Here is a 14,757-nt window from a genome sequence, read left to right as displayed (position 1 = left end):
CAAGAACACCGGCACGTCGTTAATGGTAGAAGATTCTTGTTTGGCCTAAATCAAAATCAACCCATTAATTCTTGATTAATTAGTCTAGTGGTTTACTTGTGGATATTGAATTCCTGCCTACTAACCCTTTGTTTGGATTTCTTTTAGATAATGTTTCTTTTATTGCTTGTTTTGTTGAAACGAATTGGATGTTACACTCATCCCATTCATATTCAACAAAACATGCAATAAGAGGAACATTATCTAAAAGAAATCCTAACAATGGGTTGGTAGGCAGGAATTCGATATCCACAAGTAGACCAATTAATCAATCAATGAAGAATCATGGGTTGAATTTGATTTAAATGTTAAACAATGAAACTTCTACCATAACTACGTACCCGTGTTCTTCCATGGAGTCGGTTTCTTGTTCTGTTTTTCTTTGTATGTCTTTGCTTCATCATCATCATCTGACTGACTTTCAGTCTCCAATGCAGGATGTTTACAGTCAACCGGAGACCCTATTAATGCAATATGTGAAAACAGAAAAATAAAAATTCTCTTGAATTTGAACAACACTATTGTATATGTCAAGATAGATTAGTTTTGTTGATAATCAGTCAAACTGGTCATACAAAAAGTCTTGTTCTCATGACAGTTAAAGAAGAACACAAGTAGAATGTACCTCTTTTTTTACTAAAGAAAAGGCTATTCATTCTCATACTTTAGGTGTGTCTAGAATGGTCAAAAGTTACGATTTCTTAATTGTCATTTTGAATTATAACATCTGCATATAATCTCCATACAAAAATAAAGGGCAAGGGTGTTAGTCACGATCTGCCTCGTCTATTTCTTCATCCTCACGCGCACCACGTAAATGCAGAACATTATTACATCTGCATAACCAACACACAATCTTTAGCCAGTGATATATTAGATTATTAAACTAATATATACTTTGTAAGCATTGATCCGACACGCTAATTATTTATATATATTTAAACTATTTGGAGTTTGAACCAAACATTTTTCAGCCTGGACAAAAGTACTACTTGTTTTGACCCGTTATCAAACCAACCCGTTTGCCACACCTAAACGCCTAAACCACAACAAAGGGGATACAAGCAAAATAAAAAAATCTGTACAAACAATATAACTTTTATGTCACATGTGTACAGCGAAACCACAAACTTCAACAAGGCAGTGAGTTTTGCATATCTAAGCAATAAAGCAGTCGGGACACCAGTTACGTTTTTTTTGTATATCCAAAAACGAGAAATAGCAACAACAATGTATGCAAACTCCAAGAATACAAGTTTACAACTTTGTTAGAATCAAAACGGGCCAAGCACATCAAATGTGCTAAAAGTCACCAAAAGTGCAATATAAATATTTTAAACCTCTTATATCAAGTCATTCAAACATATCAGTTACATTTTAATAGTATTGTTTTTTTACAACTATATCTAATGCCTTAAATGTTACAAAACTAGTAAAAAGGATAAAAATGCTGGCAGGTCAACAGTCAACAATTCAACACGACCTGACTCGTTTCGACCAGCATAAATGCTACCTATTTTGACCAACTACCAAACCACCTGAGCTGACCAATGTGTATCAAAGATACGTAGATAAACACACAATATCCTAAAAGCTCCATTATTTTGAAACTCAATGAGTGAACTACTAGCTTCATACAAACATTAATGCTTACTAATCCTTTGGGCGATGAAAAATGTATTTCTTCATCAAAGAAGCTTTTTGTGCATTGGAGTAATAAGATTACTCCATATTATTATTATCAGCCCAATAGATTTCAAGGATGACACCATAGGATAATACTTGAACAGAACAACTTGTCTAACTCTTATACTCAGAAAGAAGAGTTATAATTCTATGTCATAATGAAATCAAATTGCCTCGGATGAAATAAGCTATAGAAAATTCAAGCATACCTGATCAAAATCTCTCCAAGATTTCCAGTGAACTGGCCGTCGATGTATTCTTCAGAGTTCGCTAACTGAGAAACCCCATAAACCAATATTAGAGGCAAGAGTAGGGATGGTAATCGAACCCGAACCCGATGGGTAAACCCGAAACCGACACAGTTAGGACGGGTTTGGGGTCGAATAATCGGGTTTGGGACTCGTTTTTATTTTTTTCGCGGGTTTGGGATTTGGTGATATACCCATTTTACCCGACCCAGTTACCCGATAAAGTGTACATGTTTACCCGATTGTATATCCCATATAATTTCTTTTATATGTTTAAATATGTATATATATAATACATCCATTTTTATACATGTAGGTATTTTATTTCATGTACATTGTAGCTATTTGATATATTTTTAATACTACATGTAACTGATTAGTAGTTATCCGATAGATACCTATGAGTTTTGGGTCGGGTATACCCAACGGGTAATTTTTTTTAGATTAACAGGTTTACCCAAAACCCGCAGGTATCCCCGATGGGTATCTACCCGCTAGAAACCCGACAGGTTTTGGGACGGGTTTTGGACAAGGTTATCTAACCGGGTTTGGGTTTGGAATTACCTACACCTGTCCCAAACCCGACCCATTGCCATCCCTAAAGAGTAGATCGTTAATACGGCTCAGCCCTTTAAAATTTCAAAACAAGAAGTCAGTGCCGTACCTGCAAGTTCATGTAGGAGTCAACAGAGACAAGAAAACCTTTGTACTCCATTCCCCACTTGAGTTTCACTATCACAGGCTTCCCAGTCAAGTTGTTCAAGAAAGGTTTCGGGTTAACTGGTACGGTCTGCAATGCTTTAACAATTTAGTCCCCAAATTTGCATGGCAATATGACATATTTTAACATTGATATAAAAACACAATATTAATTTTAAACCAAACACTACAGTAAAGTTTATCATCACCAAACAGATCGATAATCAAAAGTAAATTCTTCAAAAACCAATCCAATTCTCAACAAACTTGCAATTTGCATAACTAGGGTTTAAAATCTCACGTGTACACATACAATTTGCAAACACACAATTCATAAGATGACAAATGCGTCATACGAAAACGAAATAGTGATACTTATTGAAATTAACAGCTTGAAGGATCGATACTTACGGCCATATTGGTAGAGAAGAGCAAGTGAGAATGTTTAGGGCTTTTGACAGTGTTTTTTCAAATGAGTTAATTACTGTTTCGTCCCTGAGATTTGTCAAAAATAACGGTTTCAGTCCATTAGTTTAAAAATTGCGATTTCAGTCCATTAGTTTCATTTTCGTAACCATTTCAGTCCACTAACTTAACTCCATCCATTTATTTTGTTAACTTTGAGTTAACTAACTAATTCAGGGACGGTTTGCGTCAGTTTTAGAAACACAGGGACTTCAGTGTAAACTCTAAAACATTAAAAAAAAATAGTAAATTCCAAAAAATCAAAAAAATTCCAAAAAACCAAACAATTTCCAAAAAATTCTAAAAAATAATAAAAATTCTAAAAACTTCTAAAAAATCCAAAAAATCCGTTTCGGCGCGAACTGTTTTGAACCCGAACCGTTTCGAGCTGAACCGTTTCGACGCGAACCGTTTCGAGCTGAACCGTCCGTACCGTTTCGAGCTGAACCGTTTCGACGCGAACCGTTTCGAGCTGAACCGTCCGTACCGTTTCGACCCGAACCGTTTCGAGCTGAACCGTTTCGACGCGAACCGTTTCGACCAGTACCGTTTCGAGCCGAACCGTTTCGACCCGTACCGTTTCGAAGCCGAACTGTTTCGAGCTGAACCGTTTCGAACCGAACCGTTTCGACCCGTACTGTTTCGAAGCCGTACCGTTTCAAGCCGTACCGTTTCGAACCGAACCGTGCCGTTTCGAACCGAACCCTTTCGAGCTGAACTGTTTCGAACCGAACCGTGTCGTATCGAACCGAACCGTTTCAAGCTGAACCGTTTCGAACCGAACCGTTTCGAGCTGTACCGTTTTGACGCGAACCGTGCCGTATCGAACCGTACCGGTTCGGCTTCGAAACAGTTCGCGTCGAAATGGTTCGCGTCGAAATGGTTCGCGTCGAAACGGTTCGCGTCCAAAGGGTTCGGTTCGAAACGGTTCGCATCGAAACGGTACGGTTCGAAACGGTATAGCTCGAAACGGTTCAGTTCGAAACGGTTCAGCTCGAAACGGTTCGGTTCGATACGGCACGATTCGGTTCGAAACGGTTCAGCTCGAAAGGGTTCGGTTCGAAATGGTACGGCTTGAAACGGTTCGGCTTCGAAACGGTACGGGTCGAAACAGTTCGGTTCGAAACGGTTCAGCTCGAAACGGTTCGGCTTCGAAACGGTACGGGTCGAAACGGTTCGGCTCGAAACGGTACGGGTCGAAACAGTTCGCGTCGAAACGGTTCGGACGGTTCAGCTCGAAACGGTTCAGCTCGAAACGGTTCGGGTCGAAATGGTACGAGTCGAAACGGTTCGCGTCGAAACGGTTCAACTCGAAACGGTTCGGGTTCAAAACAGTTCGCGCCGAAACGGATTGTTTGGATTTTTTAGAAGTTTTTAGAATTTTTATTATTTTTTAGAATTTTTTGGAAATTGTTTGGTTTTTTGGAATTTTTTTGATTTTTTGGAATTTACTATTTTTTTTGTTTTAATGTTTTAGAGTTTACACTTAAGTCCCTGTGTTTCTAAAACTGACGCAAACCGTCTCTGAATTAGTTAGTTAACTCAAAGTTAACAAAATAAATGGATGGAGTTAAGTTAGTGGACTGAAATGGTTACGAAAATGAAACTAATGGACTGAAATCGCAATTTTTAAACTAATGGACTGAAACCGTTATTTTTAACAAACCTCAGGGACGAAAACAGTAATTAACTCTTTTCAAATTGAATAATGACAGGAATACAATGAATAATTTACATTCCTTTCTTTCGGTTATCATTTGTTACATTAACATACCCTCTGGTTTTGGTAAATCTCATATCATACTAACTAAGGGGGTGTTTGGCCTAGCTTTTATTTTTTATGCTTATATTTTAAAATAGCTTATAGCATATTTTCTAATATTCTTCAAATAAGCTAAAAACTCATCTTCAAATAAGCTTCTTCAAATTAGCTTATATATGCTAATAAGCATAAACTTAAAAAGCTAAACCAAATACTAAGTTAAACTTATATTGTAAAAAAAAAAAAAAACTAAAAAAGCTATAAGCTTTGTTAAAAAAACCTAGGCCAAACACCCCCTAAATCTCACCGATAGCAAAGTTAAGGTAGGGTATGAGGAGTGAGGAGGGTAAGATGTCTCTAATGTGTAGCGGACACCAACCCACAACACCTCAAGCCACATCAGCATCTAGGGCGTTAACTCGTTAAGCATCATGTTGTGGGTGTCATAAGCTCGTGAGTGGGTAGGGCTGGCATATCGAGTCAACCCGATCTGTTAAGACACGAACACGATAAGACACGAACACGAAACCTGTAAACACGAACACGACACGAAATCTTATCGTGTCAGATTTTCCAAACACGAACACGAACCTGTTAATAAACAGGTTACACGAAATGACCTGTTAAGACACGAAATTGTTGCCAACATATCATATGACCTGTTTAAGACACAAACACGACCTGTTAAGACCCGAACACGACCTGTTAAGACACGAACATGACCTATTATTCCATATTTGAAATTAGCAATTAAGGAACCTGTTTAATGGAAATCTAGTCGCCAAAGGTTCACAAAAGTCATAAAAATGCATAAACACATGATGTTTTAACAAACTTAAAACGAAATCCATAAAAGTCTAATCATAACATCCAAATAGTTTCAACATTCAAGTTCCCATATGCATTTCTTTCTCAAGATCTTCAATTCCAAACAATCAAACCTACACACAAAGAATTACAATCGTATTAGGCATGGACAATTTGACATAAACTCATTCATATAGTTTTATCAAGCAACATTTCTAGAAACATTTGAAGTGAGTACCTTGAGATGTTCATTGATTTTTAACAAGCAACACTACTTGAAGCATTTGGAGTGGATACCTTAGGATTGTTCACAGAATTTGAAGCGTCTGATTCACGGCTAATGTCAAGTGACATTATATCTTCTATGAGCTCATCTACACTAACTTGGTTCCCGTACCTTGCTTGCTATCAAACATGAGAATATGACCACATTTGTTGCACTTTGATGGAACCTTTCCGCCTAAAGCTTTGTTTTGTTGTTTGGTAAAGTAATGCTAAACAACTAATCTTTCCTTTCGCGATCTCTTTGCCTTGGGTTTTCTAACACCACTATCATTTTTATCATCTACCTCCATAGAGCCAACTTCATCATCTTCCAAATTCATACACCTATCATTTTCTAGGTCGACTTTGATAGAATCAAAATCCATATCCACCTACCATCTAATTCCAGTTCTATCCTAATCTAAGATTATATTAAAGTAATAATTTGGTCATCTCACCTTAATAGTACTTATCTAGATTCTTTCTATATGCGTGACTAATGTATCTATGACTATAAAACAACCTAACAATGAAAACTCTAATTACTTGTAAAATGAACTGCAACGCTATCTTATCAATATAGAAGACATTTTACGTTGAGTTTTTTTCTCTACTTTAAAGACCCATTATTTACAAGATATGAAAATGTTAACACAGGAAGCTGATGATTGAAAGCAGTACTACAAATGATTTTGAGCTTACTCGTACAGGTGGTTAAGATCCGTTAAAGATAGAGCTAGATTCTTTTGACAACGTATCTTCATATTCACGAAATCAAGTTAAAATATTTCTTTTTTTAATATCCTTTGGCTGAACAACAGATGAACATAACAACCTTCATGTAATGACAACCTTCATCTTTTAGTTTACCAAGTATATTCACACAAATCAGTGCATACGAAACTGGACATGTAATGACAACAGATGAACACAACAACACAAATCAAGTATCTTTAACTTACCTGATGGCTGAACGTATGATGGTCTTCGATGGTTGTTCTTGTTCGTCGATTGATTGCGGCTGATGGCTGAACGTATGCTGGTCGATTGATGGCTGAACGTATGTTGAACGTGTTCGTCGATTGATGGCTGAACGTATGCTGGTCGTCGATGGTTGTTCTTGTTCGTCGATCGATTGCGGCTGCTGTAGAGATCTTTTTAGGGTTTGGACTTTGCACTTTGGAGCGTGAATTGAAGAATGAATTTCAAAATTAGGATATACCCACCCCGCTTCTCACATGACATACCTGGTATATTTTTTTAATTTAAATTCTTAGCATGTCATGAACGGGTCTTAACAGGTTAACGGGTTTTAACTTGTTTAGACACGAAATTTAAATAGGTCTTATCGTGTCGACCTGTTTAGACACGAAACCTGTTAAGGTCAAACACGAAACCTGTTAACTTCGTGTAGGTTCGTGTCGTGTTATCGTGTTCGTGTCAGAATTGCCGGCCCTATGAGTGGGTGTGGTATCATGATATAGTGGTAAAATTGTAATAATAAAATTTGAAACTTCTTAGAAAAACTTTACATTCATGTATCTACTAAAAGGTAAAACCCAAAACTTATGATGAGTTTATATTACACACTTAGCATTAACATGTTCTAACAATGCAATAATCATGTGTTTCAAAGGTAAAACCCAAAAGTTATGATGATTTTACATTACACACTTACCATGTTCTAACAATACAATAATCATGTGTCTCAAACGTAGAATGAGAGGGTTGAAATCAGTTAAATGATGTAGAACTGTAGATCAACACAAGACTTTTTTAATCAAAACTATATAGTTCTTCTAAAGTGTTTCACATACAACTTAAAATATAAACCATAAAATACGTAGTTCTTCTAAAGTCCATACTCACCTTCCCATCCTATAAACCATAAAATAAACTTATCCAAATAACCTAAATCCGAATATCATATATCATACATAATTTTAAAGTAAACTTCATCAAAAAGGAATAGAAAACTAGATTTGAAACAACCTCTTATGCATTAACAATTTAACATAACGATTAAGAAAGCACATAGTTGAATTTTTTTAACGTTTCAAAACAAAAAGCATCTTAGAACAAAATTTAAAAGGGCTTGACAGATCATTTTTAAGAATCTACTTCTTATAAAATGTCCTATTCCACACAATAAGGAAAATGCTTATTTAGCCTTGCCGTTGTGACCACATTGGGTCGTCCCAGACGGTCAAAATCCTTAGATTCTTAATCATAAAGCTATATATGTAATGGTTTTACCCGTTTTTACTACCATGTGAAAAAAAAATGAGTGTCATGTCACAGCCACGTAGTTATGAGCTCTCACTTGCATTTTTTCACCTCTAGTCTGTAATGGTTTCACAAGTTCACTACCGACCACTCATAAAGTTAACTTACACATGTTTTTTTATTAACCCTCTAAATTAATTACCCCTTCTCAAATGTGTTTATGCAAGTGTTGCAGCATTAAGCAGATCACGCCCAAATCTTCTCACGCCCCCAAACTTCAGCTGGAGCGGTATTTCACATAGAGGTCATGGCCAGGTCTGCAAGGGCGTGACCGCGTTACATACAACCCAAGTAAATTAAGTTTACAATTGTAAATTCACAATTCTCGCCATCTTCTTCTCTCTAATAAACAATATCGTTAATGTTGTTCATAGAGTATATGAAAGTAGTTATCGTTTATAATTTGTTATTGGATTACGATTTGCTAAAAACGACGTGACCCATCTTACGACATGACATGACGCACCTGTCATTTACACAGTTTTCCCTGGCCTTTATATTAACAGTTATGTGACCTAATACGACTTGCAAAAAACAACATGAATACATGACCCACCTTAATGCCATTTTCATTGCTAAAGTTTAACAAGCTCTAACAACATCAAGAAAACAAAAATAAAAATATGAATGCAACACGAAAGATAAAACGAAAACCTCTGATGGTTTTTCATAGAGAAGAAAGTGTTACTTAGATCTGCTTTGACGTCCAAAACAAGATCCAATATACGAAAACTATAATTCACTATACTTCTCCAGAAACCAAGGGGTGCCGATGTATATTCACTTCCTTTATAGATATCTAATAGCATACCAGTAACAGCAAAACTTAGCATCTCGATGAGCATTCGTCACCTACAGACATCAAAAGATATTGTAAGCAAAGGGGTGTTTTGTTGTTGGCAACTACAGGCGGCAAACGGATAGAATAGGTAATGTTTCATAAACGGTAACCTTTTGGTTTTGGTCAAAATGGGTTGGGTTGGGTTGACCTTAACACCTTTTGTACAAAATTCTTTTTTTTTTCTAAAATAATTGGTGTGTCAAATAAAAAAAAAAAACATACCCACAAAAATCCCACTTAGACCGGAGGGAATGGGGCTCGTCCTCCGGCCCGTCCCCAAGTCGCCGCCCCATCTTCCCACCCCCCATGCCCGTCGCCGCCCCTACTCCCGTGAACTTCGTCCTCCCCCAGCCGATGATGACGGGCCTCCTTCCTCTCTCCACACACACACATCTATAAATACATACATATATATATATAAAGGGGTTCATCCCCCACCCCCCTAGGTCCATCATCTCCAAGCCCCTCCTACGTGGCGCTGACGTGGCGGCCCATCCTCATGGGGATGAGCCTCCCCATACCCACCGGTCTTATAATTGGTTGGGCAAACATCTTTTTTGACGTGTACGATATAGAGTCTAGTAATACAATCGGCGTGTCAACGATGATCATTCTTTTAATAGAACGATTTAGGAGGTTTTATGTATTAAAATTCACAATAGACAAGGTTACACCCAACTGTTTTAACCTATGTGACATGTTTTCTTTTGAAGGAAAATTAAAATTTTACCGTTTGACATGTTAGAGATAAAACATAATCTGAATAAACCGATTCACAAATAAAGTGACTGACTTGTCACCTATACTGATCACAGGAGATATATTTTAAAACAGTAAGGGGATCATACCGGGGCAATGACTTGACAACAGCTCGTGGAGAACCCTTGAGCAAATAGGTCGCCACAGAAGAATGAAGCTCACCGACGGGCTTGTTTGGTGGAGGGATAAGGTTCAAAACCTTAAGGTTCACAAATGGGCAAGGTTCTTCAACAAGCTTTTCATGAGATAGGGAGAGGAGCTTTAACCAAAGAAAAAGATACTTGGTTATAAAAATTTACCGCAAAGCATGTGTCTAAAGTCTAAACAAAATACAAGCTTCAAACCAAAAAATATACTTATAAATGAAAAATAAGACAGGTGCGCTGCATATTGAAGCGAAATGAGAGCACTGGTTGTAACCGTTAAAATTTGGGTTATTTCAATCAAATTGATATGTAATCTAGGGTTTGTTTCTAGTGAATGCTTTTCTATTAATCAACAATTAAGAAAATATATATAGAGCACAATGATATGCCATGGGCCAATACAATACATAAACAAGGAAATATAAACTCTGATATAATACAATCATACAATTAATAGTTTGAATTAGGGCTAGCAAATTCTACATGAACACGATAACACGACACGAACCTACATGAAGTTAACAGGTTTTGTTTTTAACCTTAACAGGTTTTGTTTAAATAAAACAATACCTGGAAGTAAAGTTTATATATTCAATAACTGATCGTGTTCATGTCTTAACAGGTCGTATGATATGTTGGTAATTTTTTCGTATCTTAACAAGTCATTTCATGTAACCTGTTTATTATCAGGTTTGTGTTCGTGTTTGGAAAATCTGACACGATAAGATTTCGTGTCGTGTTGGTGTTCGCCTGTATCTGGTTCGTATCTTATTGTGTTCGTGTCTTAACAGGTCGGGTTGACACGATATGCCAGCCCTAGTTTGAATGTTGAAACACCAATGAAGAAAGCAAAACAAGAGCTTTACCTTAACAGTCGACGGCGAAAGATGAATACATTTAGCATTTCTAATGCACCAAAACATCTTAATCAGATTAACCTTCTGCTCCTCCTCATCCGGCTGCTGAACAATCCTATCAAACGATCGCACAAACGAAAAACAACAATCGATATGCACAGTATCCAACCCCGGAAGCTCACAAGCCTCAAACGACATCGGAATAAGCCCACTAATCTCAAGCACCTTAAGCTTAGGAGTCAAAAGCACAAGCTTCTCATACGGAACCGGATGATAAAAACACGACGAAATCGTCAACCTCAACAACTCAAACCCAATCACTTCCAACACAGCCAAATCAAACCCCACCTTACAATTCACCAAACACAACTCTTTTAAATTCGGAAAACACGAAAACGGGTCGGATTCAACTATCTTAACCCGCTCCAATCTTAACTTAACCAAACCCGAACAAACCGAAAACCTACCGAACTCAAACATCCCTTTCAACTCCAACTTTCTCAACGAATCAGTACCATTCAAACATTGAATCGGGCGGTATTTGGTCAAGTAATCAGACGTATCAATGCTCAAATTCGAGACACGATTAACCAAGGCATAGTTAAAAACAGTAGCCATTGTGTTGTAATCAGTAAGTTTAATATTAAGAGCGTCCAGCTTAATTGAAGCGTTACGGTAAGTTAAGACTTTATGAATGAAATGATCGAAACGTTGTAAGAATGAATAGTCAAAGTTGAGAACAGGGAGCAGAGTCCAGAGGTTTACCCAACGTTTGGAGAGAATTTGGGATTGAAGAGCTAGTTTGGTGTCGATGAAGGAGAATATGTAGATGAGAAGAACATCTGGTAAGGAGCTGAGTCTGTCTTGTTGGTCTTCATGTTCAACATCGTTGTAGATGTTGCTGGTGTGGGTTATTGTTGATTTTCGCTTCATCTTTTGTGCAATTTGTATGTGAAATTGGAGAAAGGGGAAATGGAGAAATGGTATGGAGTAATAAAGTGTGTGTACACTTTTGCAGAGTTGGCTACGTAATATTATATAATATTATTACCTATTAAGAGTGTAATATTACGCGTCAAGATTAAGAATATTACGGATGATCATTCGGTACTGAATATCAGTATCGTATCAATAAATTATATGTATGGTGTATGGGTTGAACATATCCACAAAACATGGGGTATAGGCATTATAGCCTAGTAGAGATAGATATTTTGCTTAATGTTTTTCAAATGTATTGGGTTTCCATCTGAATTGGTGTATAGTCATTATAGTCTAGTGGAGATGGATATGATCGGCTGATTCTGCTGGTGGCCCGATGATACTCTACTGGTCCGTCAGTAATCCAAATTTACCGTTAAAAATATACATATGGAGCAATGAACTCTGTTTTTATTGTTGCACAATTGCCTATAATAGTTATACAATATTAACTATCAACATTCTTGAGCTTCTTAAGTTTTACCCATGGTTGTATTTCTTTTTTTAACGGTCAACGATATAAAAACCCAGGTAATCCAATGGCTAAATGTGACCCTATACGCCCACGGTCGCAGAGTTCATATTTTGTGCTCACTATTATCAATTCTGGGGAAAACCCGTCGTCCGAAAACCCATTACGATAAAACCCGATCAGGCTTGTGCCTTGGAGGTTTGTTACAAATATGGAGTAAACTTCCGTTTTTCTCCCTGTGGTTTGGTCACTTTAACGGTTTTGCTTCAAACCTTTAAAAATAGCCATTTTGCTCCCTGATGTTTCGGTTTTTTTGCCAGTTTGCTCCCCGCCTCTAACTCTATCCAAATTGTTTGTTTGTCCATTTTGCTCCCCGCAGGGAGCAAACTGGCAACAAAACCAAAACATCAGGGAGTAAAATGGCTATTTTTAAAGGTTTGGGGCAAAACAGTTAAAGTGACCAAATCACAGAGAGCAAAACGGAAGTTTACTCTTTAATTTATTATATATTAATTTGTCACTTAGGTGAGTATGATGGTTTGTATTTTGTAACATAGGTTTTAGTGGGTTATCTTTAATTTTTTTTCCAGTTAAACCAATACTTTTATAGTTTTTACAATTTGGATTAGGATTAAATACAAAGGATCTTAATTGTAAGAAGTGTAAGAAGGATTTATAGAGTGACAAGTGTCCAATAACCTAAAAAAACCCCACTACACAAAAAAACCCCACTAAAAAAAAAAAAACTTAAACATCCACCACCACAAAAAACCTACCCCCCTCCCCACCCACATCACCCACACCAAAAAAAAAATTTTTTTGCCGAGGGGGTGGGGGTTTAGGTTTTTGGGTGGGGGTGGGTGTGTGGGGGGAGGGTAGGTTTTTTTTAGGTTTTTAGGGGGTGGGGGGTTAGGTTTTTTTAGGTTTTTGGGGGGTGGGGGTAGGTTTTTTTTAGGTTTTTGGGGGGTGGGGGGTTAGGTTTTTTTTTTAGGTTTTTGGGGGTGGGGGTGTTTAGTTTTTTTTAGATTTTTTTTTAGGTTTTTGAGAGGTGGGGGGTTAGGTTTTTTTAGGTTTTTTTTTGGGGGGGGGGTGGGGGGTAGGTTTTTTTTAGGTTTTTGGGGGATGGGGTGGGGGGGTAGGGTTAGGTTTTTTGGGGGTTTTTTTGGTGAGGTATATTTTTTTTTTTTTTTGCCAGAGGGGGGGGGGGTTAGGTTTTTGGGTGATGGTGGGGTGGGGGTGGGTGTTTAGGTTTTTTGTGGTGATATAGTGGGTTTAGTTTTAGGTTGTTGGACACTTGTCACTCTATAAATCCTTCTTACACTTCTTACAATTAGAAGCCTTTGTAGAATAACTTGACCCTTTACAATTTAACCCTAAGACTTTTTTACTTTCAACTTTAGTCTATATACTTTTCATTGTTTACAAATTTTTGTTTTACGTTTCAGTCTAGATTTTGCGAGCTAACATGTTACAACGTACGTACGTGTGTGGTTCAACATTGTTACGCTTATTTTTTGTCCCGTTAACCCATCATATTGACTTTTGTATGTCCCTTATCGCAACGCGAGGGGCTTAATACTAGTTATGTTTAGTTGTTACGTTATATTATATATTATATATATATACACACACGCATTATTACATAGTTAAGAGTGTAATATTACGTGTCAAGATTAGGGATGAGTATTCGGTACTACCGAATACCGATAGATTCGGTATGGTATTTGGTACCTACCTTTATAGAATTCGATATTAATATTTTTAGTATTGGTAGTGTTCAGTACAGGTACCATATAGAGGTGAACATTTTGTAACGAGTATCGGTGTCCTACTGATAGATTCGTTACGGTATCGGGTACCGTTAGATTTGGTACAATATTCGGTACTTGCTATTCCAGAAATTCGACACTGGTACTTTTGGTAGCGGAATCGGTCCAGTAACGATACCATATATATATTTTTGATCCGATACATGTACAAATACCGATCTCATCTCTAGACATGACTTAAGAGACAAGAGGAATGTTGAAATACAAGATAATGTTAGTTGTAAATGAATTGACCTTTAGTGAATCGTTTGACTGAAAGTTTTTTCATGTTTGTTTAATAAATGTACACACACTATTATTTATGCTACTTTTGATATCAAAGGTTCTTTTCTTTGCAATATTTCAAACTAATTTTCATTATATTACTTTCCACTATTATTTATGCTACTTTTGATATCAAAGGTTCTTTTCTTGATATTACCTTCCGTGTAAAAGTTCTTTCATTCACAAAATTTTATAGACTTGAAAAGTTATATTCACCATGTCACACAAGTACCAATCATCTTTTGGCCTAGTAGTTAAGGGAGGTGCGAAGCTTTGCTTCTCTTGAAGGTCCTGAGTTTAAGTCCAGGCAAGAGGGGTTTTAATACTAACTTGGTGATACTAACATACTAAT

At 37.0% G+C, this 14,757-nt stretch overlaps 2 protein-coding genes and 1 long non-coding RNA gene across 5 annotated transcripts; all 3 read right to left on the bottom strand.

Moving 5' to 3' along the window:
* Window positions 1–565: 565 nt before the first annotated feature.
* LOC110868228 (probable small nuclear ribonucleoprotein F) lies at window positions 566–3,155 on the bottom strand. Of its 2 annotated transcripts, none has more exons than XM_022117346.1 (4): window positions 3,084–3,155; window positions 2,638–2,763; window positions 1,935–1,999; window positions 566–875 (listed from the first exon to the last, which is right to left on the bottom strand). In XM_022117346.1, exons 1-4 carry the CDS (start codon window positions 3,087–3,089, stop codon window positions 806–808), a joined length of 267 nt encoding a protein of 88 aa, XP_021973038.1. In that variant the 5' UTR covers window positions 3,090–3,155; the 3' UTR covers window positions 566–805. The 2 variants fall into 2 exon arrangements, with proteins under 2 accessions (XP_021973038.1, XP_021973039.1); XM_022117347.2 differs by lacking the exon at window positions 3,084–3,155 and adding an exon at window positions 2,986–3,058.
* A 2,449-nt stretch (window positions 3,156–5,604) lies between these two features.
* On the bottom strand, window positions 5,605–7,412 carry LOC110868227. 2 transcript variants are annotated; one of them, XR_004862390.1, is made up of 2 exons: window positions 5,945–7,412; window positions 5,605–5,840 (listed from the first exon to the last, which is right to left on the bottom strand). It is a non-coding gene; the product is annotated as an uncharacterized LOC110868227 (long non-coding RNA). The 2 variants fall into 2 exon arrangements; XR_002552311.2 differs by having other exon boundaries at window positions 6,933–7,241.
* A 1,392-nt stretch (window positions 7,413–8,804) lies between these two features.
* LOC110868226 (F-box/FBD/LRR-repeat protein At5g56420) lies at window positions 8,805–11,845 on the bottom strand. Its single transcript, XM_022117344.2, has 3 exons — window positions 10,869–11,845; window positions 9,946–10,115; window positions 8,805–9,108 (listed from the first exon to the last, which is right to left on the bottom strand). Exons 1-3 carry the CDS (start codon window positions 11,790–11,792, stop codon window positions 9,105–9,107), a joined length of 1,098 nt encoding a protein of 365 aa, XP_021973036.1. The 5' UTR covers window positions 11,793–11,845; the 3' UTR covers window positions 8,805–9,104.
* Window positions 11,846–14,757: the final 2,912 nt, after the last annotated feature.

The sequence above is a fragment of the Helianthus annuus genome, chromosome 7, assembly GCF_002127325.2.
Source record: "Helianthus annuus cultivar XRQ/B chromosome 7, HanXRQr2.0-SUNRISE, whole genome shotgun sequence".
Taxonomy (NCBI): domain Eukaryota; kingdom Viridiplantae; phylum Streptophyta; class Magnoliopsida; order Asterales; family Asteraceae; genus Helianthus; species Helianthus annuus.
The sequence above is the reverse complement of the archived record's forward strand: the minus strand, read 5'-3'. Positions and strand labels throughout refer to the sequence as shown.

Excerpts from the sequence above, each read along its gene's own strand:
- LOC110868226 (XM_022117344.2), bottom strand. The coding sequence starts at position 11,792 with ATGAAGCGAAAATCAACAATAACCCACACCAGCAACATCTACAACGAT. Across the intron at positions 10,116-10,868 it reads TTTCGCCGTCGACTGTTAAG|CTCCTCTCCCTATCTCATGA; the intron begins GTAAAGCTCTTG and ends CTTTGGTTAAAG.
- LOC110868228 (XM_022117346.1), bottom strand. Across the intron at positions 2,000-2,637 it reads ACTCCTACATGAACTTGCAG|TTAGCGAACTCTGAAGAATA; the intron begins GTACGGCACTGA and ends GGGGTTTCTCAG. Across the intron at positions 876-1,934 it reads CTTGGAGAGATTTTGATCAG|ATGTAATAATGTTCTGCATT; the intron begins GTATGCTTGAAT and ends TTGGTTATGCAG.